This window comes from Aspergillus brunneoviolaceus (genome assembly GCF_003184695.1).
Source record: "Aspergillus brunneoviolaceus CBS 621.78 unplaced genomic scaffold BO95scaffold_80, whole genome shotgun sequence".
Taxonomy (NCBI): Eukaryota; Fungi; Ascomycota; class Eurotiomycetes; order Eurotiales; family Aspergillaceae; genus Aspergillus; species Aspergillus brunneoviolaceus.
Genome location: NW_020290810.1, coordinates 126,293 through 152,622, shown reverse-complemented (window position 1 = coordinate 152,622; position 26,330 = coordinate 126,293). Strand labels below are relative to the sequence as shown.

The following is a 26,330-nucleotide window of genomic DNA, read 5'->3' as shown; positions in this document are numbered from 1 at the left end:
TTCTTGACTATTTCGTCCCTGAAGTTGATGATGGCATTCCAAAAGAATATAGTGACTACTTTCTCCCCAGACCAGATAAGAAGTTGATTCTTTAGAGCCTTGTAGGTTTGTGCGATCATTCATGAATAGTTCAGCCATTCCATATGCTGTGAATGGGGAACAGTCAGACTGGTGATGGCCTGCACGCTCCAAGGTCGACCTAGTCGATGGGGCGATAGTGTGTGTTTCAATATTGTGTATACAAACACCCTTGTGTGTTAATATTGCTGTTTGTGCCAGCGCCAGCCTTCTCTACTACTGTGAATACCACGCACGATACTCTGTGACTCTTCCACCTCTCTTCTTCCACCTTAATATCCTCTCCCTTCACTTGAAGAAAAGGGAACTGAATCGATATCTCCTCCCTATATCTCTTCTCTCCCCGTCCTCTTCCTCAACCACACTACCATCACCGATCTCAGCAGAGTGAGTCTAAATCCTACCTCAACTTGACAACCGTCACCTCGAACCAGAAAGATGGACCTCAACGTCCCAGCCCAGCTCTCTCACAGCCTCCCTCCCTTCTCCCCCATCCTCCCCAGCATCGAGCAGGACGAACAACCCACCACCACCGAGCCATTCCCCGACTACTTCGCCTCCTGCGAACAAGCCGACTCGCGAGCCGACACGGCCCAGGAGGAAGCCTACAAGTACGCGCTGTCGAAAGTGGTGGAGGCCGGCGCGCAGGCCAAGAGACTCGACGCGATGCTCATGTCCACGATGCTGTTCACCCCGGAATGGACATTGCCTGACCCGACCACAGCCTTCAGCAACACACCTCCAACAAGCACCAGCAGCAGCAGCAGCAACAACACCAGCAACTCCAACAGCAGCAACAACAGACTCACCCCACCCACCACGCCCACCAACCCATCACTCACCGAAACCACCCCCAAGCTAGCAAGCTACCCAGCCTGGGCCCTGCACCCGGACCTCGAAGCCACCACGGAGAACAAGAAAAACATCCTCGAAGAGATGCGCATCCTAACCAACAGCCCGAGCCTCAGCCTCGCGCTGCGCACCCGCTTCATCACGATCTGCAACACCATCCTGAGCGTGCACACGCTGCTCTTCCGGCGCGTGCCCATCCCCGGCCGCCACCACCCGCTGGACTCATTGACGCAGCCCCAGCTCCACCGCGCGCACCACCTCGCCAACACGCTGGTCACCGACCTCGCCGCCCTGCACCACCTGTTGTATGGCCAGTACGAGCACTGCCGCAGCGCGCAGCAGACGATCGCGCATATCGCCGCCGACACGGCCAACAAGAACCCGTTCACGCGCTTCAAGGAGATGGCGAGTATTCTGATCAAGTACGTGCTGTGCCCTTACCCCCATCTCTCAACCAAACCCCAACCCCCAACCCTACCCCCCCAAGCCTAAAGCTAACAAGAAAAGCACCCTCCCCACCCCCCACCCAACCGAACAACGCCTCCTCCTCATCACCCTCGACCTGTACGACGCCTACCTCTACACAGACTACCACCGCCTCCGCCAGTGGCCGCAGATGCTGGCCGAGGGCCGCGACCCGCTGCGCCTGCGCCTGACCAACGCCTTCTTCCGGGCCTGGGATCTGCTGACCCGCGCCCTCGAGTGCTACCAGGCCGTCGCGGCGATCCACGCCCGCATCACCGCCCACTACCTGCGGCCCGCCGGCGCGCTGCTCGGCCGCGAGGTCGGGGCCCGCGTGTTCTTCGATCTCAGGGTGCGGGCCGCCGTGGCGCGGTGTCGCGAGCGCATGGTGCGGAATGATCGGGTTTATCAGCAGGATTTGTGGGAGGTGTATCGGCGGGAGGTGGCGGAAGAGGGTGGGAAGGTCTCCACGGAGAGTGGGTGGGAACAGGAAAGGGATGATTGTTTGGATCGCGGGGGTGGGTGTGTTTTGCAGGATTTGTTTCGGTGGGATGAGGGGGGTGGGGGGGAGGGCGGTTATTATGGGGGTGAGGGGGAGGTGGGTTATTATCTGGATGGTGGGGAGGAGGGTAGGGAGGAGGGTAGGGGATGGGGATGGGGAGGGGAGGTTTAGTCCTTAGTCCTTTGGGGGGTTGGGTTGTTTCTGTGCTGATGATGGAGGGTGATCTGGTCTGGAGGTGAGGGGGAGTTGTGCTGGAACTGATTGAGGTGATGGGTTGAGCTCAGGTGGAGATCTGGAGAGGTGGTTCTAGGGTTTGGCTCAAGATCTTCCAGCTTCAGGGGTGAAGGGAAAGGGAGATACTTCGCGATTATTGCGACATGTGGTGTATGCTTGAGGAAGGCGAAGCGATACATCGCAAGGATAATGATATCCATCTCTGTGATAAATTCCTCTAAGTTGCCTGCTAATTCATTTAAGTCGTATCTTGACGAGGCTATGTTGCAATGCCTCACTGAAGTACAGCGAATAGCTTCGATGAACGCGTGGAGTAGCGCACGCTGACCTTCTCGTTGGTAGCATGCTCCATGAACATACCCAGAGATGTGGACTCTGCAGCTGCGATATAGCAGGGATTAGCCTTAAAGGGCAGCCATGGGACGGACCTTGGAACTTATACTAGTAAATTGACTGCCATGCCGGAATAGCGACGACCAAAGGCTAAAGTTACAAACGGAAAAGTCATACAGGCTTCATATAACATCCACTCGATAATGTATATTAGATTGAGAAGTTATTAACCAATACGAAGCATGTACAGCACCCCGATCGAAAACGCCGTTGAGAACCGGAGCGCCTATTTGGATCGAGTAAAGTGCAGGTTGACCCTCCCTCCGGGCAGGTTTGACATAAGCTAGTGATATGGGAAGGCAGTAGAACAAAACGTTCCGGCGTCAGCCCAAGTCCACTCATCAAGACGAGCCTCGGAAGTTAACGAGGGTCGGTGGCATTCTGCGCACATCGACTAATTGACACCTCATAGAAGAAAAGGAGAGTGGCAACTTAAGTAGTGCGGGGAGGATGAACCCGAAAATCACGAAATGTCAGGGTTTGGTTTACGATGGCTTGTGAAAGGATCATGACAAATGGTGCGAGGCCAGGCTCGGCGCTATTCGTCCTTCTTACTGGGATCCGTAGCCAGAGGCTCGGCTTCATCCTCGTCGTCCGGTAAAGGAACATCCATCACACGCGCGCCAGCTGTCTCCAAGGTTCTGCGACTCCAGGCCCGCACGCCTTTATAGACAGCCTAAGACGAATCAGTCGCTGAGGTCAGTAGATACAGTTCGGAGAGAGGTCACTCACCCACAAGAAGGTACCCACGCCGATGACAACGAGCAGCCAGCCGACTCGGGTTCTGCCGGTATTTCCGGTGTTTCGGCCGGAGCTGTTGCCGCTGATCAGGCGCGTGGAACGCACCATCAGCCCAGGCCAGGAAGAGAACGCAAGGACGGACTTGATGCAGGACAGCAGGCCCAGAGTGACCACTCCCTTGAGATAGTGTTGTGGCCAGGAGACCTCGCGGTCAGGCACCGGAATCCTGGTCTCCAGCTGCACGGGCCAGATACCCCTTAACTCGGTGGGTGCGAGGGGATCATCAGGGTGCGGGATGATGTTGAAGAGAGGGTCAGCAATGAAACCAAGTAGAAATACAGTAAGCAACAGAATGGCGAGAGTTAACGCGAGCTGCATCATGGTGCTACTAATCCAGCGCGCCAAGCGGAGACGTTCTAGTCGGTAATGGAACCCACAGGTCGGGCAGTGCCAAAAATTGCGCCGGCTGTAGCCTGCGTCCGAGTGGCGCCACTGTTGCAGGCATCCTTCGTGCACATAACGGGAGGATCCTTTGCATTTGCAGGGACGGAGCAATCGCCCGGACTCTGGGTCCGACGATTCGTAGACAGGCCGCTGTTGGGGCTGCAGAAACCCCGGGATATGTTCCGAGGGAGGAGAAAAGGTGGGATAGACCGTTTCCAGGCAGATGCGACATGTCCGAGGCGAGTAATGCCGCTGTCTAGTCTCTTCTGTGGTATTGCCCGACTCCTCCTGTGGAGGGGTGTCTGTAGGGTCCTGCTTGGTGTGATCCGACTGAGGCGGCGCAGCCGGTTCAGAAGGCCACTGCCAGAGCGGCTCATTGCGCGAATCCATTGCTTCTCCTAGTTTGTAGATTGTTGTTGCATAGTCTAAGAATCAGCAGATCTACCAGCGATCTGACGCCTGTGATACGATCAATGCCGCGATAATGATTGTTGCATGAATAAAGGTTGAGAAAAAACAAAGAGGAGAATTGTTTGGAGGAAGGCGGGGGGGGGGGGAAAGGAAAGAAAATTAAGAGAAGCGGGTGGAGAAGGTCAAGCGCGTAAAAAGCGCACTAGCCGCTCGCCTAACGTCACCGCCCGAGGCGCGGCTTGGCTGGTGGTGGTGGTGGTTGCTTTGCTACTGCTGCGTCAACACCTGCCGCCTGCTGTCCGAAGGGAAGCTTCACATCAATCCAATCCCCTCCACCACCACCACCACCACCACCTCCCATTTTCCATCCCCATCATCCCCAATCACTTCCATCTATCTCCCCCACACACATACCTAGTATCCTCCGGAGCTTCTGGAGGTGAACTATCGTCTCCATGGCTGATCGTTACTCTTTCTCTTTGACCACTTTCTCCCCTAGGTAAGCCAAGCTCTCCGCTAGTACTCGAGTACATCAGCTAACAGTCGGGGTGTAGTGGAAAGCTGGTCCAAATTGGTAATAACCTTCAACCAGCTACTGCTTTGCCGGGTCACTGACAATGCCTAGAATATGCTCTAAATGCCGTCAACCAGGGTGTAACGGCCCTTGGTATCAAAGGTATCGTGGCCCTCGACTCGCCGCAGCTACAGCTACAGCTACAGCTACAGCTACTGACTCCCTGCCTCACCGGACACAGCTACCAACGGAATCGTCCTCGCCACCGAGAAGAAGTCCTCGTCGCCTCTGATCGACCCCCCCTCCCTCTCCAAGATCTCCCTGATCACGCCCGACATCGGCATGGTCTACGCCGGCATGGGCCCGGACTACCGGGTGCTGGTCGACAAGGCCCGCAAGGTCTCGCACACGGGCTACAAGCGCATCTACAACGAATACCCTCCCACCCGTATATTAGTGCAGGACGTCGCCCGGGTCGTACAAGAGGCGACGCAGTCCGGGGGTGTCCGACCGTACGGTGTCAGCCTGCTGATTGCGGGCTGGGACGAGGGCATCGAGCCCGAGACCGGCGATGCCCAGCACGGCGACGAGGAGAAGGAGGGCGAGCCCAAGAAGGCGACCGGCAAGACGGGCGGCATCCTGAAGGGCGGCCCCAGCCTGTACCAGGTCGACCCCAGCGGCAGCTACTACCCGTGGAAGGCCACGGCCATCGGCAAGCACGCCACCAGCGCCAAGACCTTCCTCGAGAAGCGCTACACCGAGGGCCTGGAGCTCGAGGATGCCATTCACATTGCCCTGCTGACTCTGAAGGAGACCATTGAGGGCGAGATGAACGGGGACACGATAGAGATTGGTAGGTTTTCTGCGTTTGTGGGACAAGGTTTCAAGCTGACGTTTTTGTTTACAGGTATTGTTGGACCTCCTGCCGATCACTTGCTGGGCTTTGAGGGCGTCGAGGGCGCGCGGGGACCCCGTTTCAGGAAGTTGACCAAAGAGGAGATCGAGGACTATCTGACCAACCTATAAACCCTTCTCCGTCTTGTTACACTTTATTTGGCGGGACCTTATAGCATAATAGACATCTATCAAGTCTGGCAAGGTTTCAACAAGATGATGCTTCTAAAGAACAATGAACAAGGGTGACAGCCGGAAGACCCCGGGACAACCAACGCAAGTGATGAAATGTATGGGGCGGGTCGACATCGCCAAGTAATGCCGCAATCTGAAAAGGAAACCCTAGTACTATACTAAGTCAATGAATGTGATTTGTGCTAAAACTGGTTGTGTCTAAAGTAGGGAGGAACCTTGCACCGTCCGCCACTCTGGGGGATCTCGGCAAGATATGCTACCCTACCATCGACCCCAGGACGACTGGAAGAGCTCTTCCCCCTTGAGGTAAATGCTATCCACGAGGAACAACTGGAATAGATACTCGAAGTCTCCGCCCCACGGGTCACTGCAGCAGAAGCAGAAACCCAACCACGGCCATCACCTCACAGACACGCCAGTCAGTCTTCGGTGTTGCCAAAATGATAGCCTTGACCGATATCAATAAACCCGCAGGGAGAGAGGAGACATGACTTACCCATTGAGCACTCGCTCAACATCCTCTGTAATCCCATACCTATTTCAGAGTCAAGTTAATGCTAGGCCCCTGGAACTAAAGCAGGAACAAGCCGACAGGGCAGGGCAAGGTTGCTCCCCCCCCCCCCCCCCCAAAAAGGCCCGAGATCTTTATCTAGTGTCCCCCCCTTCCCCCGGGAAAGCTGAGGGTCCGTCCACCGTCCGGTGGGATGCCCGGAAAAGGGAAGGAGCTGTACTACCCCAACAGCGTGGAGTGTGCTGTACTGGACCTTTCGGAGTGATGGCCCATTTCTGTTTTGGGTTATTGCTGCTACTGCTGCTGCTGCTGCTGCTGCTGCTGCTGCTGCGGTGGCTGAATGAGAAGTCCGAGATTCTGTTGTGGAAGGGTATCTTTGGATACCTAGGGGAAAGATGGGATGGGGATCTTTAGCAGAGAAGCTCCAGCTCGAACTCCAGCGCCAGCGCCAGCTATAGTCTAGTGCAGTAATTCCCCTCCTCCCTCCCTGCCCTGTCCTGTCATTACCCCTGCTTTTTGTATGATGAGGGCCGGGGAGTAACGAAGAGAAGCGGTCTACTTGACGCCACATCCACGAGGTTGGGAAGTGTAAAAGCTCCCAGATTCCCATGGTTGAGGATTAGAGTTGGGGATATGACGACTGTTCACTCAACCGGTTTTTTGCATTGTCTTAGTTTGAATTCGAATCTTTTGTTGTTTTGAAGAATACTCCCAAGTATCGAATTTTGTGTTGGAGCTGTGGGGGATCGAACCCATATGTGTTTTGGGCTTTGGGAGACCAAGAGATTTAAGGTATGGCACGTGCACTTCCACCCACCCAGCTAACCCATTCTATCTCCTGTGTGTTGTGTTTCTGGTGCAGTCGAACAAGAACGTGAAAGCATGATGATGATGATGATGATGATGATGAGGAGGAGGAGGACGATGATGCTGATGCTCTCACCGCAGCCGCAGAATCCAGCCCTAAAAAGCAATGCGCGACTGGAGCATGGAAGAGCCGATGGACGGGATCGCGGGCGAGCTCTCGACGCAGCACGGGGGCCTGCGGTCGACGCTGCTCTTCTTCATGGCGGTGGCGTGGTACAACGTGATCGAGCTGGTGGTGCTGGTGCTGACGACCTTCCGGCGGTGGCGGGGGCTGTACTTCTGGAGCCTGCTGCTGTCCGGGGTGCTGGGGGTGGCGCCGTACACGGTGGGGTTCCTGCTGAAGTTCTTCACGCAGACGCCGGCGCTGGCGACCGTGACCGTGCTGACGGTCGGCTGGTGGGCGATGGTGACGGGCCAGTCGCTGGTGCTGTACTCGCGGCTGCACCTGGTGCTGCGCGACGAGCGCCTCCTCCACCGCGTGCTGCGCATGATCCTCGCCAACGTGCTGCTGCTGCACGTCCCCACCACCGTCCTCACCTACGGCGCCAACCTCCGCCAGACCCCCGCCTGGCTGCGCGGCTACAACATCATCGAGAAGCTGCAGCTCACCGGCTTCACCGTCCAGGAGGTCGTCATCTCCCTGCTGTACATTTGGGAGACCGTCAAGCTGCTGCGCATGTGCGCCGCCCGCGAGAACCGCAAGATCATGCGCCAGCTCGTCGGGATTAACGTTGCGATGCTGGTGATGGATCTGGTGCTGTTGAGTCTCGAGTATGCGGATTATTATGCCGTGCAGATTAGTCTGAAGGGCGCGGTGTATAGTATTAAGTTGAAGTTGGAGTTTGCCGTGTTGGGCCGGTTGGTCGCTGTCGTGCATAACCGGTGTCCGCCGGCGCCGATTGATGGGGATTTGCAGCTGAGTCGGTATGCTGGTGGACAGCAGGGGGAGGATGATGATGGTAGTGGGCATGGTGGGTCGGGGGGCGCGATGGTGGCGGCCGCGGCGGCGGCGACGGCGGCCAGGAGTGTCGCCGTGCAGCGGGCCCCGTTGTGCGTGACCAGGGAGAGGACCCATCGTCATCTCGCGTTGAATGAGGTGAATGTCTCGATGAAGTGGAAGGATCGGACGGACTTGGAGAAGGGCGACTGCGATTCGGAGGTCCACCGCGCTTGTTGGAGGTGAGGTGAGGTAATGACTCGATATGATACGACGGTTATGAATTCATGTGTGCATGTGTCTATGTGTATGTATCTAATTCTCAGGTTCCAACTCCGCACTTGATGTCAGGATAGTGAACATTCAACACGGGTCAGTCCGGTCACAACCAGAAATGTCTTTAGAGAGGGCCCTGTACAAGGGGATGAGGGAGATCAATTCCCATCCAACGACCCAGCATCCACCTCTTCGCCTTCAATCCACCCGAATTCTCCCTCGGAGTCCTCTTCATCCTGGCTGTCGGCGATCTCTTCCGCTTTGCGCTTCCGTTGACTGGCCGAGGCTTCAGGTCTTTGGGTGGAGCTTGCTTTCACGACGATCTGCTCTGGTCGTCCAGCCTGTGGAGGCGAAGGAGTGTTCAAAGCGTACAGCCCATCCTAACAGCAAACCAGTTAGCCTTGCTTTCACCCTCACCCCAATACACTCCCCAAACATAAAAGAGGAAAGGGAACACGAACCTCCCTCACCCCAAACCCAACCACCGTGTCGCCGACAACCCTCCCGCGAACCACCCTCCCTCCCCTCTTCATCACCTCCACCACCCTCCCCTTCCTCCACCCTCCTTCTTCCTCCCCCTCTGCCTCAACGAAGTCCTGATAGACCACCATCCGTGTAAACACACAGCTCTCCCAGGCCGCCGACCCCGCCACCACGGGACACAGCGTCGCCCGCACCTGGCCCCGAATCCGGGTGTGGGTCTGGTTCGTCACCAGCACGGCCATGTTCCCTCCTCCGCCTCCGCCGGCTGTACTAGCCAGCTTGGCCAGCTGCGTCGCCAGATCGCTCAGCACGTTCCATTTGCGGTTGACCAGCCACTGGATGTGGGCTTTGTCATGCACCTGCGAGGAGGCGCTTAGGGCGGCGCGTTGGTCGCTCGGGTTGGGGAAGTAGGGGGGGAAGGGGGCGGAGATGGAGTCGACGACCAAAAGGGTGGTGGACGGTGGGGGAAAGTTGGGGGGTGGGTGGTGGATGAGGGAGAGGAGGTGCGGGAGGGTTGGGGTGTGGATGTGAATGAGGTTTTTGGCTTGGATGCTAGGTTCAGATTGGTTTGGTAGTTGCTGTGCAGCAAGAAGGCGGTTGAGTTGGCGGCGGGGGAGTGGGGGGCCCGTGTCTGATTTTGAAGTTTAGTTTGGGGTGTGATGGAGGTATAGGTGGTGGTATAGAAAGGGGAGAGGGACGTACCTATCCAGACGACTGTTTCGCCCTTGGCTAGGGCTGTTGCTGCGGTGTTTAGGCTGCGGTGGTGTGTTGGTTACTGAGGGGGTGGATGTTGGCAGGGGGAAGGGAAGACGAACGCTATGGCGGTCTTGCCTGCTCCCGGGGGCCCGAAAATCTCCGTGACATGACCACACGGTAGGCCCTTGCTCTGCAGATCCCCGAAGCCTTGGAGATCATCTTCAATGGGCGGGGTGACTGCTTCGTCGAGCTGGGGAAGACCCGTTGAGACGGTCTTGTTGCCTAAGGCAGCCGACGCGGTGGATGCGTGAAGGGACTGCGAGGCCGGGAAAGAGATGACTCGATCTAGGGGTGTCAGCTGTCAGCTGCATTTTATTTGTGATCAGATATTGAGGTTGATTGATACTCACTGGGGTCCTGACTAGGAAGGCCCAGAAAGTCGAGTCTATTCATGATGAATGGATGAATGAGATGGATTGATGGAGTTAAGGGTCACGCGTCGCGCGCGCGTCTCGGCTTGTTCACATCCAGCGGGATATGAGGATCTTCTGATTATGGACTGGACTGAGGATGTGATGTCATGATTGAGCTATCACTTGAGCATCGTAAGGAGGTTCTAGACAGTTGCCTTCCAAGTGGACAGTTGACAGTGCTCCGAAGACCTGCCGTAGTCCACGTCCAGTTGGCAGTCCATCGGCATTGAGGATGTTCTGGAAGCTCGGGAACGAGCCGAGATCCGATCTCGCCCCGATCTGATAAAAAAGATCAATGTCGGCCCCGCGGAGGAGCTGCACCTTTTCAATCACCTCGATAACCTGACTATAATTACAGCATACCTCAATTATCTTCCAGTTTGAGACTGCATAACAATATACCTAGATCCCTATCTAACCGATTCCACCCTCCTTTTCATCCACACAGAGCACTCAAATCCACCACCATCAATGCATGACTCAAACTTCACCACCCTCAATGCATTAGACAATGGCGCACCCTCACTCCAACCCCTCCTCCCCTACATCATCTCCATCATCTTCCTGGTCTTCCCACTAACAACCTACCTCCGCTCATCCCCTCAACCTCCCCGAGGCTGCCGCCGCCTCGGCACCAGAAAGAGCAACATCGCGGACGAATACGACCCCCAGTACAGCGAGGGCTCCCCCAGCGACGCCATCGACCCCCCGACCGGTCTCCCAGCATGGCGCATCAAAGCCCTGTTCATCTACCCGATCAAAAGCTGCAGAGGGATCGAGCTCGACACGGCAGAGGTGATCGACACCGGCCTAAAGTACGACCGACTCTTCTGCTTTGCCGAGTACATCGAGGCGAAGCCGCCTGCACCAACCCCTGCACCCACCCCCTCATCGCCCACCAATGCCCAGGATAACCCAAAAAGGGAAACCGGACACTGGACCGCGCGCACCCTGCGCGACCGCCACTTCTGCAACCTCGCCCTCGTGCGGCCGGAGCTCTGGGTCCCGGATCCCACCAGCCCGGACTACTCGGCGTCCCTCCCCGAGGTGCAATCCGAGGGCGTGCTGATCATCCACTACCCGCGCACGCTGCCCGCCCGCCTCGCCCGCCTGCCCCTCCTCCCAGCTTTGTTCCAGCTAGCCCTCACGCTGCGCCTGTGGCCCCGCGAGCAGTCCTTCCGCGTTCCGCTGACCCCCCCCTCCAGCACCCCCAGCCCCAATGCGAAGACAACACGGAAAGACAACAACTACCCCCTCTACCCCCTCAAGATCTGGAAAGACACGCCCCTCGCGCACGACTACGGCCACCACCTCCCACCCTCCCTGCGCCGCTTCCTGGCCGACCCCAACACCACAACCCAAAAACCCCTCACGCTCTTCCGCGAATCCGCCGCCCACCACCGCCAGATCTTCCGGAACGCGCCCCCCAAGGACCAGCTGGGCTTCCAGACCGTCACCGGCTTCCAGGACGCGTACCCGCTCCATCTCCTCAACCTGGCCAGCGTCCGCGATGTGGCTGCGCGGTGTCAGGCCGAGATCCCCCGGCTGACGGTGCGGCGGTTCCGCGCGAATGTGGTCGTGCAGGGGCCCGGGCGGTTTGAGGAGGATGCGTGGCGGAGGGTGAGGGTTGGTTCTCAGGAGGGCGGTGGAGGTGATGGGGTGGAGATCCATCTGGCGTGTCGGACGATGCGGTGTCGGTTGCCGAATGTCGATCCGGACACCGGGGTGCGCCATCGCGCGGAGCCGGATCGCACGCTGAAGGCGTATCGGCGGATCGATCGGGGGGATCCCACGAATGCGTGTCTGGGGATGCAGTTGGTTCCTGCGGTTCGGAGTGAGTGTTTCCCCCCAACTTCTTTTGATGATGATCCGAGATTTATGGTGGTGTGGGGGTGGTGAGGATGGTTGGGTGATGCTGTAAGACTGGGAACTGTTGGACTGTGCAGGCTAACTGGCTGTCTAGATTTCACGCTTCGCGTCAATGATCCGATCACGGTCCTCGAGACGGGCGAGCATTGCTATATCAAAATGTTGGCGCCTGGTGAGGTGGTTGAAGGGGTCTGATCAATTTCTGTGCAACATTACGGTGGCGAAAGGCTATATAGAATATTTATATCATCATTGCATCAATTTAATCCCGTATAATCCAAACTATCGCTTTCCAGGGTATCCCAATCCATCAATCTGCCCTCGCAAGGGTCGTAGTCAAACTAAAGAAAACAAAGCAAATACAAAGTTATACAGCTGAAACTCCAGACGGGTGCTCCCCCTTCGTGTATTGAGCATTTTCAGGGTCGTCCGGCTGTTCAACCGCCCGAGGTTCTGCTCGAGCCTCGACAACAGCCGCCCCCTCATCCGCCTCTTCGGGAATGATCAGGTTCAAAATCACCCCCAGAATGGCGGTGATGGCGAACCCGTTGTTCATCACCAAGTCAATCGCATCCAGCAGACCCGTCAGGCCGCGGTTGTTGCCGCTGTAGGTGAAGAAGTAGGAGAACCAGGTAGGCACCAAGGTGACACCCATGCCAATGGAGAAGGAGGCCGTCAGGACAAAGCGGTTGCGCCGCGTGAACGGCACAGTCGCAATAATGCGGACCCCAGAAATGGCCACGGAGGAGAAGAGGAACGTGGTCATCCCACCAAGCACCGCGCTGGGGATGGAGGTGAGGGCAGCGGCGAACTTTGCAAAGATGCCCATGATGACCAAAAAGAAACAGCAGCAGTAGCCAGCCTTGCGGTTGGCGCACTTGGTCAAAGCGATGACACCGTTGTTCTGAGCAAACACAGACATGGGGGTGATCGTGCACAGTCCGGCCAGCAGACAGGTGAATCCGTTACCCAGAACACCACCCTGGACGCGAGAGTCAAACTCCGGACCCTCCACCTCTACCTGTGATACATCACAGGTGGCGGTGATATCGCCGATCGACTCCATCATGACCACGATGTACACGGCCAGCAGGGGTAGGATCAGAGGTGCGTAGATGGTCAGAGGGAAGGTGCGGACCCAGATGAACGAGGCCACCGGGGCAGCATCGATGCTCGACCGGTCGAAGTATCCGCAAGCGGCAGCAATGATGCATCCAACGAGCAGGCCGATGATCACAGCGCAGGACTTCATCATTGGAGCGCCAAATCGTTCGCACAGTATAATCGTCACAAAGACCGAAAAGCCAAGTCCAATGAACTCGGGGCTGCCCCAGGGGAGAGCATGTGGCGAGTCGGCACTAGGGCACAGTGCACGGCTGGCTGCATCCGTAAAACAGGTTCCCGAGCCACCAGCCCAGTCCTCCATACTCGACTGAATCAGACTGGCTCCAATCAACAAAATCGTGGGGCCGGTCACCAATGGCGGGAAAATGCGTTTCAGAATCCGAGGGCTCATGAACGACAAACCAATTTCGAGCAAGGAACACAGACACGACGTGCCCAGCAGAGCCCCATAGCCCTTCGGACAAGGCAGGCGGTTCCCATCGCTATCCACCGGGCAGTATCCCGACGTGTACATTTGGTTGAACGTTCCGGACGATACGGTGATGGTAGCGAACGAGGTACCAACAACCGAGATCAACCCCGTTCCGACATAGAAGCGAGTTTTGTAGACGTGGAATCGGGCCATCTGTACTGCAGACAATAGGCCGGAGACGATAAGGGAAGTTGAAACCAGGTATTCGTAGTCCTTCGTGCCGAAGTTGGCACCACTCGTGCCACCGATCAGGATAGGAGGCGAGATGACTATTGAAGTCAGCAACGGGTTGTAATTCCAGGAACCTGTCCAACGAACCTCCACCCAGCATTGCCAGCGCATGTTGTAAACCCAAGAGGAGGGCCAAAAGAACGGGGACTTTGTCCTCCAGCCCGAAGAAGGGAGCGGACTTGCGGCCCCTGTTGATGAAAGGAAGGTTGGGGGTGAAAAGGTATGCATAATCGTAGTCACCGACCAGTCCCTCTCTACAAGATACTTGTCAGTATGGAGGAACGGCTCTATCATGACTCGACCAAGCACACATACCTGGTAGTGAATGTCTTGACCATGCGCCGGGTCTTCTCCCGCCAGGACCGTTTAGGTTGCAAGTCGGGACCGATCTGATCAGGTCCGTCCATGCTGAGTGATACTTGGAGATGGATACAAAGGTAGGTGGAGACGGGGGACAGTAAATTGAACGGTATATAGAATTGCCGAATCGGATTGTGGTCTAGACGAGCTCTCAACTCGTGGAATGGATCTGGGGATTCTAGCTTGAGATCACCCCAGAATTGTTCGAAACATTTGATGTCTATATAGATAATAGCTTCATTACCGGCTTCCGAAGGAAATTCGTGTGATCTCAGCGATCGGGTGCAAAGGATGATAGGAGACTATCGGTGGCGTGGAGGTGCGTGAATCAATCGAATAATGCCTTGGACTGGTTATCTCTAGGCTCTCCACGACTGGGAGGCGACCGACTGGAGTCTGGGGAGATACCCAAGCGAGAGCACTAGACTGGACTAGAGAGACTAGAGGAGGAGCAGGTCGAGTCTTGGGTGGTCATGGTGGGGTCCCGCGCGATAAGACTCAAGCTCGCTGACTGTCGATTCATGTAACGCCTCTCGCCGGCTTATCAGTTCTTCCCCCAGATCGGGATCCGCCGACGTCCATCTTCGGTGGCGGAGCTTCGTGGATGGTTATCTGGCTGTATAGACCGGGATGAGTGCGAACACCAGTCCTCTGTCTCCCATGCGGTCGAACCGTCTGGGGTTGAGCTGTTTCTTTTGTGATAGAGATGAGATATGTAGACGAAGTACGGGAATTTGTATGGAGTACAGCCCACGATGGATTGAGCATGGGTCGAACAGTCCGGGGAAGAACCAGAACCGATCGGGCAATCCATTAGTCACGGAAATTTGCTATTCGAGGACACGGCAGCGGGTAAATGTCAGTCCGGATTCCGTCAACTGGTGTCAACTGGTGTGTCAACTGGTGCAGTGTCAACTGGTGCCAACTTTATCACAACCACGCTGACTCCGGCTTTTGACTAATTCGTCTACTACTTTAGTGAGTTGAATGAGTTAACAGTCATTCCAATTTCTGACTGCATCTCGTCCGTTGCACAGAATGAGCATGGTGGTACAACTACCAGCCAAGTGAGGTACCAGGTGATGTCCGGAGTAGTCGCCCGCCAATGACTTGTCCTACCTGCCTGCCAACTGGGTCATGGTGGCATGGAGTCTGAGGAATCAAACCTGACCATAAATTATGCACTGGATAGTTTTAAGTGACGCGAAGCAATAGCTTAGCTGTGGCATCGACGGCAAATTCCAGGAATCTTGGGTATGTTTAGGTAAGCAGCTGACTCAAGCATAACTATGGAGAGTCCTTGCCTACTCCGTACCTTGCCATGATGAGGATATCCTACCGTAGGTATATTTGTGCTCGTGCACCTTGACATCAAGTGACCGCTTCGATCTCTGCACCTCCGCGCTTCTGCCTGAGGCAGGGGTAGGACGAGGTGGGCACCATTGGAATGTCTGGGGTACGAGACTAGTCCAAGTTCTGTCGATGACTCGATGCGCAACATCTGTGCTCCACCTGGAGTACTGAGGAGGCCACTGCAGCAGGTAAGAGCTTGGATAACTACTCTACACTGGTTGCGATGTTTCGAACTATGGAGGTTCACATGGCATCATGTGTAGACACGAAGCTTTGGGATGTTGTCTACCGAGCCTGAGCTGGTCATGTTGGGACTGTGGGAGGCATTTTGATTCTGCCTGAATCATATGGCGACGATCAGCTACGAGGTTGACCCGAGGTGCAAGCTAGCCTGGACCATCATTGACTTCCCGTAGTGGCAAATTGGACAAAAATTCATGGTTGCCGCCCATAGGGCTGCATCAGCTGCTTTCCTGGGAATTCCAGAACTACTCCTCGCCCGGCCCAAAACACATTGCATTGGCCTTGATTTATCGAATTTACTCGAGTGCTAATGACCCCGGAGTTGCTCCCTCCGTCAGCCCACCTGTAGTTAGTAGTTAGAGATTGATAACGAATCAGCCGGGGAGCTGGTGTGCAGCAGCGGAGAAAAGAGCCACTGGATGGCAAATAGACGGGGCCTTGCCACACACTAGCCACGGAGGGAGGCGGTGATCAGCCACAGCCGCCTGCCAGGGCAGAAAAACGTTGGGGATTCAACAGATGTTACCGGACTGCTGATTGGCTGGACGTAGCCGGGGCTGCCGAAATGGGCAGAGGCTGGCCGGGGCTGGTTTGTCGAATCACGTCTCGCCCAACAAGCTTACTTGAGTCCAGATGGTGGAAGAACGGGTGTTTTGTATGGTTCATGGTTGGAACTCTCCCTCCCGAACCTGAAGCTGTACTTTTCTGTACACTCACCAGTCTATGAGTACCTATTATTATTCTTTCATATCCCGTTCCCTCCTAGAAGCACCGTGTGTGTTGCATTCGTCTTTAAACAAGTACCTCGGGATCTCCCCGGCCACAGTCATCCAGCAGTCAGACCACTCACCAGTCACCACTGACTGACCTGTGATCAAATCACTTTCCGGATTCTCTCATTGCCGCATCATCCATCTTCGCCGCCAACCTTGCGTTTCCCCAACCATCATCCCGCCAGTGGACCCTGGGTCGAGTTCCAACTCCGTCCGATTTTTTCCCCTCCCCTCTGGGATTTGTTAAGATCCTTCATTCCTTTGCTGACTCCTCTCTTGCCTTCTGGATTATATTCCCCACCCTCTCCTTGCCTCATTCTTTTTTCTTCCCTTCTTTTATTCTTTGGGTCTCTTCCTCAATCCTTCCCTTTCTTAAAACCTCCCTCCCCCGGATCCTCCCATCCGCTTCGACCACTTTGTCTTTCCACCACCCTCCACATACTCACCTTGTAGAGGGTAGACGAGTGACAACGCACCATCCAAAATGTCTGCAAAGCCAGCGGACGCTTCCCGGTCTCGTGCCGCGGACCCTAAGAAAGTTCACATTGCCGACACTGCGATCAACCGCCAGAACTGGTACAAGCATGTTAACTGGCTGAACGTCTTCCTCATCATCGGCATCCCTCTGGCTGGCTGTATCCAGGCTTTCTGGACGCCTCTTCAGCTGAAGACCGCCATCTGGGCCGTCATCTATTACTTCTTCACCGGTCTGGGCATCACTGCAGGTTCGTACTTCTCCCGATTTGCTTCGCCAGGGGCAAGATGCTAACGGTAGCTCGACATAGGATACCATCGTCTGTGGGCTCACTGCTCCTACTCCGCTCGTCTTCCTCTCCGTATCTGGCTCGCTGCCGTCGGCGGTGGTGCCGTTGAAGGTTCCATCCGCTGGTGGGCTCGTGATCACCGTGCTCACCACCGTTATACCGACACCGACAAGGACCCCTATTCCGTTCGCAAGGGTCTGCTCTACTCTCACCTTGGATGGATGGTGATGAAGCAGAACCCCAAGCGTATCGGCCGTACCGATATCTCCGACCTGAACGAAGACCCCGTCGTCGTCTGGCAGCACCGCAACTACCTCAAGGTCGTTTTCGGTATGGGCTTGGCTGTTCCCATGCTCGTTGCCGGTCTTGGCTGGGGTGACTGGATGGGCGGCTTCGTGTACGCCGGTATTCTGCGTATCTTCTTCGTCCAGCAGGCCACTTTCTGTGTCAACTCGCTTGCCCACTGGCTCGGTGACCAGCCCTTCGACGACCGCAACTCTCCTCGTGACCACATCATCACTGCTTTGGTCACTCTGGGTGAGGGTTACCACAACTTCCACCACGAGTTCCCCTCCGACTACCGCAACGCGATTGAGTGGCACCAGTACGACCCTACCAAGTGGAGCATCTGGATCTGGAAGCAGCTTGGTCTCGCCTACGACCTCAAGCAGTTCCGCGCCAACGAAATCGAGAAGGGTCGTGTCCAGCAGCTCCAGAAGAAGATCGACCAGAAGCGCGCCAGACTCGACTGGGGTACTCCCCTCGACCAGCTTCCCGTCATGGAGTGGGATGACTATGTTGAGCAGGCCAAGAATGGCCGTGGCCTCGTCGCCATCGCCGGTGTTGTTCACGACGTGACCGACTTCATCAAGGACCACCCCGGTGGCAAGGCTATGATCAACTCCGGTCTCGGCAAGGACGCCACTGCCATGTTCAACGGTGGTATCTACTACCACTCCAACGCCGCCCACAACCTGCTCTCTACCATGCGGGTTGGTGTCATTCGTGGTGGTTGCGAGGTTGAGATCTGGAAGCGTGCTCAGAAAGAGGGCGTCGAGTATGTCCGCGATGGCTCCGGCCAGCGGGTCATTCGTGCTGGTGAGCAGGTGACCAAGATCCCTGAGCCTATCCCCACCGCCGATGCGGCATAAAAGATTCGTTCATGACTACTACTTATCATGAATGTACAATTCGCGTCCTGTTTCTGCCTCTGGCGATGTCTCCTGTTTTATAATTTAGCACACAGGGCGTTTGATGATATTCCGAGTGTTGGGAGTTTCCGGAGTTGGCCTTGATTTGTTTTCCTTTTTTTTTTTTTTTCTCTTTTAAAAACCTGCAGACAGAGCGTGTCTGGTTTGATGAGTGGCTTGCGCATTTGAAAAGCGACCTGATATGATCGAAACTCCACAATGCTTGTTAAGAATAGAGCAATGAAGATATCCACATCAAAGTCTGGTTCTTGTAGGCTTAGCTTGTTCGTAGGGTGCGGGGTTTCTTATAGCGGCTGCATGCAGGGTTTTCCAAGGCTGTTTGTCAGCTTGCTTGTGCAGTAGAGCAGCAGGTATAACAGTGAGGATTAGTGGAATTGTGGAGTGGTGAGTGAGACTTGCTGAAACTTGAAGGGAACTGAAGGGTACTGAGTGTGGGTTATGGACTGACAGACTGTGGAGAAAGAGAGAGAGGTTGTGTGGGTTTTTGTTGTGGTGCGGTCACTGCAGCTGAGTGGGATCCACCTGACCTGACCTGAACTGACCAACCTCCGCTAACTGAGTTGAGCTCGAGGTTCAACTGGCAACTGGCAACAACAGCTTGCCTCCCTCACCCACCACCAACTCTCATTACTCTCATTGTCTTGCATCACAACTGCATAGCCACGTATTGTTCCCCGCTCCCTCCCCCTCCAACCTAACCCATTCGCCCATCTTCCACTATCCTCACCATTGCTACCCCTCAATTCCGCCGTACCTTTTATCTACCCGCCCTCCTCGTCCTTCTCCTGGGCGTTTTCCTCGTCACCGTGGCTCCTCCGCTTCGCATTTCCACCCCCACCTTTCGACTCACTTCAGTCCTGAGCCATCTCCGTGGCTCTCGACTGCCAACCACTCCCAACCCGGGGTTGACGAATCTTCGCAAATCTCTCACCACCGCCAGCATGGCCCCCGAGCACCTCCGCCGACCTCCTCAGGCTCCTCCCGTCTTCACGGCCACCGCCCAGTCCATCCTCGACGACGCCAATCGGCTCATTGCCAGCTCCCGCAAGATCCAGGACGATGTCGTCGCCACCGTCAAGCCCGAGTCGGCCACCTTCGACGCCGTCGTGAAGCGCCTGGCCCACGATGAGAACGCCATGGCGCTGGAATCCCACATCCTCAGCTTCTACCAGGCGGTGTCAACCGAGCAGGAGCTGCGGGACGCCTCGTCGAAGGCCGAAGCGCTGATGGACGAGTTCTTCATCGAGGCCGTCATGCGCGAGGACGTGTTCACGCTCGTCGACGCCGTGCTGAAGAAGGACGAGTCGCTCGACCCGGAGTCCCGCCGACTGCTGGAGAAGGAGCACAAGAACTACATCCGCAACGGCCTGGGTCTGCCGGCCGGCCCGCAGCGGGACCGCTTCAAGGAGATCAAGAAGCGGCTCAGTCAGATCAGCATCGAGTTCCAGAAGAACCTCAACGAGGAGAGCGGGGGCATCTGGTTCACCCCGGAGCAGCTGGACGGGGTCCCCGAGGATGTCCTGTCGGGCTTGAAGAAGGGCGAGGGCGAGCACGAGGGCAAGCTGTGGCTGACCTTCAAGTACCCGGACCTCTTCCCCACCATGAAGTACGCCAAGAACGCAGAAACCCGCAAGCAGGTCACCATCGAGAACGAGAACAAGTGCAACCAGAACGTGCCCCTCTTCCAGGAGGCCATCATCCTGCGGGACGAGGCGGCCCGGCTGCTCGGGTACCCCAACCACGCCGCCTTCCGCATCGAGGACAAGATGGCCAAGACGCCCAAGACCGTAAACGACTTCCTCGGCGACCTGCGCTCCCGCTTGACGGCCGGGGGGCAGAAGGAGCTCAAGACCCTGCTGGAGCTGAAGAAGAAGGACGTCGAGTCCCGTGGTGAGCAGTTCGACGGCCACTACTACCTGTGGGATAACCGCTTCTACGACCGTCTCCTGCTGGAGCAGGAGTACTCGCTCGACCAGCAGCTCATTGCGGAGTACTTCCCCCTGCAGACCACCATCGAGGGCATGCTCAAGATCTTCGAGGAGCTTTTCGGCCTTGTGTTCGTGGAGATCACGGGCGAGGACCGCGAGAAGGTGGCTCCCTCGGGCAAGGGCAGCGACATTGTCTGGCACGAGGATGTCCAGATCTTTAGTGTGTGGAACGATGAATCCGAGGGCAGCGGGTTCGTGGGCTACCTCTACCTGGACCTGTTCCCCCGGACCGGAAAGTACGGCCACGCCGCCAACTTCAACCTCCAGCCGGTATTTTCTGTCCTTCTGCGTCATCCAATGACCTACACTAACCAATCTGCCAGGGCTTCATCGACGCCGACGGCAACCGCCGCTACCCGGCGACCGCGCTGGTGTGCAACTTCACCAAGCCGACCCCCAAGAAGCCGAGTTTGCTGAAGCACGACGAGGTCGTGACGCTCTTCCACGAGCTGGGCCACGGCATCCACGACCTCGTGTCCAAAACCATCTACTCGCGCTTCCACGGCACGAGCACCGTGCGCGACTTCGTCGAGGCCCCCAGCCAGATGCTGGAGAACTGGTGCTGGACGCCCTCGCAGCTGAAGTCCCTGAGCCGGCACTACTCGACCCTGTCGCCCGAGTACCTAGCCGCGTGGAAGGAGCAGGCTGCGGGCAAGACCCCGCCCGCCGAGAACATCCCGGACGAGGTCATCGCCAACCTCATCCGCACCAAGCACGTCAACGACGCCCTCTTCAACCTGCGCCAGCTGCACTTCGGCATCTTCGACATGACCGTCCACCAGCCCGAGAGCCACGAGCACATCAAGCAGCTGCCCATCTCCGCCACCTACAACCGCCTGCGCCACGAGATCACCCAGATCGAGGGGCCCGAGAGTCTGGGGCTCGGCGAGGAATGGGGCCACGGCGAGGCCACGTTCGGCCATTTGATCGGCGGCTATGATGCCGGGTACTATGGGTATCTGAGGTAAGTCCCCGCTCTCCTGTTCCTTTTCTTTCGGCCGGCCATGCTGACCCCCAATCCCAGCTCGCAAGTCTACTCCACCGACATGTTCTACACCGTCTTCAAGGAGAACCCCATGAACCCCGAGGCCGGCCGTCGCTACCGCTTCAAGGTCCTCGAGAAGGGCGGCAGTCAGGACGAGATGTCCATCTTGACCGACTTCCTGGGCCGCGCCCCCAAGACTGATGCCTTCTATAAGGATATGGGATTGGCTTGAGTTCTCGGGGTGCTGAGTTGATGATAATGAGTGGAATGAATGAAGTCAAGTTCAAGATTACAAATATACCAGTGGAAATCACATGGCTGATGTCTCTTGATTGGATGCATTATGGATGTATACGTAGCTGGTTCTGTATATTGGAGGAATACTAGTAGTGGGTGTAGACGTCGCTTTGGGTCAAGTGTAGGCCTGAATAACCCCTACGAATCATGTGGCAGTTTTGGAGACCTTGAGGTGGAGCGAGCAGTTTCTTGAATAAGAAAGAGTATCACCCTGATACGTTCTCATCGAAGCATGTAAGGAGGCCCGCGGGACTTGCCAAACATTGGCAGTCAGCCAAATAGGTTTCCTGGTGGGATTGAACAGCGTAGCGCTGCAGTACGCATACAGGAACAATGGCCTGGCCTGGCCTGGCACTGCTAAGGTACCACCTGGCAGGGGCACCCAGCAAGCTCGGTCTTAAATCCGACTGACTATCTGCACTATCCCCGTGAGTCCACGGTATAGATCCGGCTTGCTCTTTGAGTAAGGACCATATAAACTGCATAAATCCCCTAACCACAATTAAGCACGTCCTCATCTCGCCACGGACAGCATCCACCGACCCCACCCAACCTCAACTCCATCCATAGAATCCCAAGCTCACCACGATGCCAAAGACACCGTATACATCCCAAACCACCGCCGAAGAGGCCTGTACTGCGCTCGCGGAGCATATCCGCGGGAAAAGAGGTGGGTTCGGTTTGCCTAGACTCGCACATTTTCTCATCTTGCTCGTTCTGCATCCTTTTGCCCTTCGGTTTCGCTCGCTTCTTACCTTGTGCTGAGTTCACGCTGGACTAACGAAATGCACCGCACACAGTCCTCATAACCGGGCCCACGTCCACCTCCATCGGCGGCGCGATAGCCCTCGCTCTCGCCTCGCTGCCAGTCACGCACCACCCCTCCCTCCTTATCCTGGCTGGCAGGAACCCTGCCACATTGGAGACCATCGTCGCCAGTATCACCGAGAAGGAACCCTCCCTCCGGGTCAGACCTGTGGTCCTGGATCTTGCGAGCCAGAAGAGTGTGCGTCGAGCGGCTGAGGAGGTCCTGGCAGACACTAGTGGCGTGGATGTCATCATCAATAATGCGGGGGTGATGGCTTGTCCGTATGCCACGACGGAGGAAGGGGTGGAGTTGCAGTTCGGGACGAATCATGTGGGGCATTTCTTGCTCACGAATCTGCTGATTCGGGAGATGCTGGAGCGGAACGGTAACAGGGGGAAGGATGGGGAGGTGGTTAGGGTGGTCAATGTGAGTAGTGCGGGGCATAAGAGAGGGGAGGTGAGGTTTGGGGATGTTGGGTTTGAGGTACTGTCGTCTTCCTTCTTTCTCCTGTTTCTGTTCGAAGAGTGTGGATGCTGATGCTGAATGACTAGAATGGAAGTGTTTACGACAAGTGGCAGGCTTATGGGCAGAGTAAGACGGCGAATATGCTGTTCTCCGTGGCTTTGGCGGGGAAACTCGGAGGTCGTGGGGTGATTTCGCTTAGTCTCTACCCTGGTAGCGAGGCATTTGGTGTTGGAGGAATTTGTGAAGGCTGGTAAGTAAGCTATCGTTCTTCTTGGTCCGACGCGATGAACTGACATAATTTTGACAGGATGGAAGACCGAGGATGGAAAGGTCGTTGATGACCCGAAGTTGAATTGGAGATCATTGAGCCAGGCAGCCGCGACGTTGGTTGTGGCCGGGTTTGAGCCGAATATTGCTGGGGAGTATTTTTTTCCCATTGGGTATGGGCTGGTGCTGACATTTAACAGGGAGTAATGGGTCGTACCTGGTCAATAACCATATTGCTAATGACCAGGCTGCTGCGTATGCTCTAAGTCGAGGCAACGCGGAGAAGCTGTGGGCTCACACGGAGGAACTGGTCGGGGAGGAGTTCGACCTTTGAGCTGTAAATTTGATCTCAATGTGCCGATCAAGCAATTCTGTTATTTTCGACTGTCATGTTTGCTCGATCTTACCGGACTGAGCATATCTGCCGTGCAGCTAAAGAGGTTGCTGCGGCCAGAATAGCAGTCCCCAGCCCCAGGCCTGCACATCCGGCGTGGCACTGGTTGATACGAGTAGTAAAGTAGTGGCACAGATTCTCAGCCTTCTTCAGCCGCTGTGGCAAGGTGGTCGATGCTTCAAATTGCCCGGATTGCTTGAGCGTCTGGAGCATCTCGGCTAGAGACGCATAGACGGCTACCATACCAATCCAATACAGCAGCACAAGCGGTATGATCGAAGGGTTCGGGAACGCCAATATATCTCCAGATGCAGAAGCTCTTGCCGCCACGACTGATGCTCGAGACACATACGGTGGGCCATCGTTCTCCAACTCCAGCCCTCGGTACCAATCGAGCATTTGTCCTTCGTAGAACAATGCAGTCATCAGTAGGTTCCCATGCCAGAAGACAAAAAGCAGAGATATACATCGACGGTACGGAGCCGTCGCACGTCCTGTTTTCCGAGCACCGTCGTGGGTGCTTCCAGCTGCCGTACGATATTGCAGGCTGCTTGCACATGCGCCTGCCATGCACCACTGTTCTGCGCTGGCGGGTAGGTGTACGACTCGTATAGGGCCAGGATCATGCCACTGCGGATGAGGTCAGTGGGCTGGTTGAGCTCGTTGAGGGCGCATATTTGCTGCACCGCAAGCTCGTACTGCTGCCGACTCCGCTGGGTGAGTGTATCGTCATGGCGGCTGTTGGCGGCATGATTTAGGGTTAAGGCAACTAGCAACCTGTGGACTATGGGCGACTGGGCCTCCAAGAAAGAAGAAAAGGTCTCGGCCCAGTTGACGGGCGATTGATAAGTGACTGCATCCGGGGTCTTCGGGGGGAGGTAGTCGTCGAGGAAGTGAGCGATCAGCTGTATTTGATCCTGGTAAACGACCAATGATTGCTGACCGCACTCGAAGGTTGTATGTGCAAGATGTATAGGGTGTGAAGTATGTGTTCTGTGACCTATCGTAGCATTGCTGCTGCTGCATGGCATTACCCTCATTATTAACAGGCATTGTGTGACAAGCAGGATAACCCTTACATCCGTGAGTATCCTCCACAAGTCAACTTCGAAGATTGGCACCGAGTGCATTTGGGTCGGGTCATGTCACACTGGACCGGAATGGGCCTTTGGTTAGAATCCGGGGTAACAGCCGAGAAGTGGAGCAGTGTAGACTCACTCACTCACCTTGACCTTTCTTGCCAGACACGTCCGACAGCTTTGAGCACGCCAGGAGCTTCTACCCATCCTAGCTCAATGTCTTATCTTGGTCACATCCAGGCTAGTAGAATCGTCACTACCAGAGGTAATGCCTTCTCGAAGTGAAGGTGGAGAGGAGCAAAGAAGTGGTTTCCGACTTCCGACTTGTACGCAATGCCGGAGCGGAAGAATATCGCCCCGGGTTTGTATACTTCATTTCAGCACTCATTGATGATGCATTGTTACTGTGACGGCCTAGAATTACAAAACAGAAGCAGCAAGCATGTCTTCTTGGTGAAAAAGTATGGAACCTTCTTGCATAAGAAACTCCCAACTTTTGAGGACGATAAATCGAACTGATTGCCATCTGTAATGGCCCCAAAACAACCTGCATTTCCCTCCTGCTTCCAGGCTCCTTTTGCCTGTTCATCGCGCGGCTTGAGGCCCCTGCATATGGAAATTCTAGCCCGCGAATCCCTGGGAGTGCTGCCGTTACTTTTCCATAATGATCTATAGATTAGAATTGAAATCACTAGATGACTTTGATACTCAGAGATCCTTAGATCGAATTTTCCTCCAAAAGAAAAAAAAAAGAACAAGAAAAAGAAAACTAACTGCTCCAGGAGGGGCTGGCCCGCCTCCTCTGCCTCCTTACAAATACTACGAATGCCTTCATAGAGTCTCTTGACTCTGTCGCGCCCCTCTCCGGCTGCCTTCTTAGCGACCTCGACCCGCTCTTCTGCGGCTCTGGCCGCATCGACGGCACGATCGACTTGCTCCCGAAGGAGCTTGTAAGCCCCCTTGGCGACTTCAAGACGCTCCTTCAGCTCATTCATGTGGGACTCCTGACCCTGGGTCAGCCTGCGCTTTTTGTACACAGGGGCCTCATCGTCTTCCTCGAAGAGATCTTCGGGCACTTCATGACCCAGGGCCAGGAGATCCACCTGCACAATCAATGAAAGCCTGTATAAACAGGCTCCCCATAGTGAGCAATATGCTCTCGGTATGACAACCGTATGCGCGAGGGAATGGTCTTTGAACTCGCCGATATCTCACACCATGCGCAAGCGCGAGCTGCATTTGGTGAAGATAACGCCGGCAAAGAAAAAAAAAAGCAAAAGGCTTCCCATGAGCAAAGCTGAGCATTGAACTGAGGATTAGAAATCCAAATAGTAATGGACTTGCGCTTTTCTCTGGATAGAGGACTCGGGGCACGTAGAGTGGCCAATGTGTAATAAATTGGCATAGAAACGGTATTGATATGCAATTCTGTGTCTTTTCCTCTACATGCTCTCGTTGGAACAGCGGCTGAGCTGGGGTGTCGAACGGCTGGAATCAACGTGGAAAGGAAGTGATGGCATTTCCAATGATGGTGTGGTGATGAAGGTGATGATGAAGGTGGTGCTGGTATCCATAGATGGATGCATCAGCAATGCTGATATACTGCATCCGCATTGAAGCTTTTCGCACAATCCTGCTCAGGATGGCTCCGCACTGGAAACTGTCATCCATTCATAGGATTCT

At 55.7% G+C, this 26,330-nt stretch overlaps 10 protein-coding genes across 10 annotated transcripts; 7 read left to right on the top strand and 3 right to left on the bottom strand.

Moving 5' to 3' along the window:
• Positions 1 to 154: 154 nt before the first annotated feature.
• Positions 155 to 2,065, top strand: BO95DRAFT_506947 (uncharacterized protein; the record flags this gene model as incomplete). The annotated part of the gene is made up of 2 exons (XM_025591223.1): positions 155 to 1,356; positions 1,418 to 2,065. Exons 1-2 carry the CDS (start codon positions 517 to 519, stop codon positions 2,063 to 2,065), a joined length of 1,488 nt encoding a protein of 495 aa, XP_025437919.1. The 5' UTR covers positions 155 to 516.
• A 496-nt stretch (positions 2,066 to 2,561) lies between these two features.
• BO95DRAFT_447068 (E3 ubiquitin-protein ligase MARCH) lies at positions 2,562 to 4,245 on the bottom strand. Its single transcript, XM_025587537.1, has 2 exons — positions 3,254 to 4,245; positions 2,562 to 3,197 (listed from the first exon to the last, which is right to left on the bottom strand). Exons 1-2 carry the CDS (start codon positions 4,094 to 4,096, stop codon positions 3,060 to 3,062), a joined length of 981 nt encoding a protein of 326 aa, XP_025437918.1. The 5' UTR covers positions 4,097 to 4,245; the 3' UTR covers positions 2,562 to 3,059.
• Positions 4,246 to 4,572: 327 nt separating this feature from the next.
• On the top strand, positions 4,573 to 5,657 carry pre8 (proteasome core particle subunit alpha 2; the record flags this gene model as incomplete). Its single annotated transcript, XM_025585199.1, has 4 exons — positions 4,573 to 4,616; positions 4,672 to 4,691; positions 4,743 to 4,793; positions 4,873 to 5,657. 4 exons carry the CDS (start codon positions 4,573 to 4,575, stop codon positions 5,655 to 5,657), a joined length of 900 nt encoding a protein of 299 aa, XP_025437917.1.
• A 1,562-nt stretch (positions 5,658 to 7,219) lies between these two features.
• BO95DRAFT_456678 (uncharacterized protein) lies at positions 7,220 to 8,587 on the top strand (the record flags this gene model as incomplete). Its single annotated transcript, XM_025588422.1, has 2 exons — positions 7,220 to 7,980; positions 8,413 to 8,587. The coding sequence occupies 2 exons, from the start codon at positions 7,220 to 7,222 to the stop codon at positions 8,585 to 8,587; spliced, it is 936 nt and encodes a 311-aa protein (XP_025437916.1).
• A 1,585-nt stretch (positions 8,588 to 10,172) lies between these two features.
• Positions 10,173 to 12,027, top strand: BO95DRAFT_422921 (MOSC domain protein; the record flags this gene model as incomplete). Its single annotated transcript, XM_025584610.1, has 2 exons — positions 10,173 to 11,797; positions 11,927 to 12,027. Exons 1-2 carry the CDS (start codon positions 10,435 to 10,437, stop codon positions 12,025 to 12,027), a joined length of 1,464 nt encoding a protein of 487 aa, XP_025437915.1. The 5' UTR covers positions 10,173 to 10,434.
• BO95DRAFT_447064 (nucleobase:cation symporter-2 family protein) lies at positions 12,024 to 14,435 on the bottom strand. The gene is made up of 3 exons (XM_025587536.1): positions 13,976 to 14,435; positions 13,748 to 13,914; positions 12,024 to 13,698 (listed from the first exon to the last, which is right to left on the bottom strand). Exons 1-3 carry the CDS (start codon positions 14,065 to 14,067, stop codon positions 12,200 to 12,202), a joined length of 1,758 nt encoding a protein of 585 aa, XP_025437914.1. The 5' UTR covers positions 14,068 to 14,435; the 3' UTR covers positions 12,024 to 12,199.
• Positions 14,436 to 16,873: 2,438 nt separating this feature from the next.
• Positions 16,874 to 18,304, top strand: BO95DRAFT_373395 (stearoyl-CoA 9-desaturase sdeA; the record flags this gene model as incomplete). Its single annotated transcript, XM_025583050.1, has 2 exons — positions 16,874 to 17,114; positions 17,175 to 18,304. 2 exons carry the CDS (start codon positions 16,874 to 16,876, stop codon positions 18,302 to 18,304), a joined length of 1,371 nt encoding a protein of 456 aa, XP_025437913.1.
• Positions 18,305 to 19,305: 1,001 nt separating this feature from the next.
• Positions 19,306 to 21,812, top strand: BO95DRAFT_518024 (M3 family metallopeptidase; the record flags this gene model as incomplete). The annotated part of the gene is made up of 3 exons (XM_025591939.1): positions 19,306 to 20,622; positions 20,676 to 21,316; positions 21,377 to 21,812. 3 exons carry the CDS (start codon positions 19,306 to 19,308, stop codon positions 21,567 to 21,569), a joined length of 2,151 nt encoding a protein of 716 aa, XP_025437912.1. The 3' UTR covers positions 21,570 to 21,812.
• Positions 21,813 to 22,222: 410 nt separating this feature from the next.
• BO95DRAFT_476617 (NAD(P)-binding protein) lies at positions 22,223 to 23,508 on the top strand (the record flags this gene model as incomplete). The annotated part of the gene is made up of 5 exons (XM_025589932.1): positions 22,223 to 22,304; positions 22,480 to 22,925; positions 22,994 to 23,132; positions 23,215 to 23,329; positions 23,379 to 23,508. The coding sequence occupies 5 exons, from the start codon at positions 22,223 to 22,225 to the stop codon at positions 23,506 to 23,508; spliced, it is 912 nt and encodes a 303-aa protein (XP_025437911.1).
• Positions 23,509 to 23,592: 84 nt separating this feature from the next.
• BO95DRAFT_506922 (Zn(II)2Cys6 transcription factor) lies at positions 23,593 to 25,031 on the bottom strand. Its single transcript, XM_025591222.1, has 3 exons — positions 24,795 to 25,031; positions 24,648 to 24,718; positions 23,593 to 24,585 (listed from the first exon to the last, which is right to left on the bottom strand). Exons 1-3 carry the CDS (start codon positions 24,852 to 24,854, stop codon positions 23,994 to 23,996), a joined length of 723 nt encoding a protein of 240 aa, XP_025437910.1. The 5' UTR covers positions 24,855 to 25,031; the 3' UTR covers positions 23,593 to 23,993.
• Between the last annotated feature and the right edge of the window lie 1,299 nt (positions 25,032 to 26,330).

Coding starts and splice junctions, on each gene's coding strand:
- BO95DRAFT_506922 (XM_025591222.1), bottom strand. CDS start 24,854: ATGGGTAGAAGCTCCTGGCGTGCTCAAAGCTGTCGGACGTGTCTGGCA. Junction 24,719..24,794: donor GTCTGGCAAGAAAGGTCAAG/GTGAGTGAGTGA, acceptor ATTCCGGTCCAG/TGTGACATGACCCGACCCAA. Junction 24,586..24,647: donor TGTGGAGGATACTCACGGAT/GTAAGGGTTATC, acceptor GCCATGCAGCAG/CAGCAATGCTACGATAGGTC.
- BO95DRAFT_447068 (XM_025587537.1), bottom strand. CDS start 4,096: ATGGATTCGCGCAATGAGCCGCTCTGGCAGTGGCCTTCTGAACCGGCT. Junction 3,198..3,253: donor GCGTGGGTACCTTCTTGTGG/GTGAGTGACCTC, acceptor GATTCGTCTTAG/GCTGTCTATAAAGGCGTGCG.
- BO95DRAFT_447064 (XM_025587536.1), bottom strand. CDS start 14,067: ATGGACGGACCTGATCAGATCGGTCCCGACTTGCAACCTAAACGGTCC. Junction 13,915..13,975: donor GTCAAGACATTCACTACCAG/GTATGTGTGCTT, acceptor AGTATCTTGTAG/AGAGGGACTGGTCGGTGACT. Junction 13,699..13,747: donor GCTGGCAATGCTGGGTGGAG/GTTCGTTGGACA, acceptor TGACTTCAATAG/TCATCTCGCCTCCTATCCTG.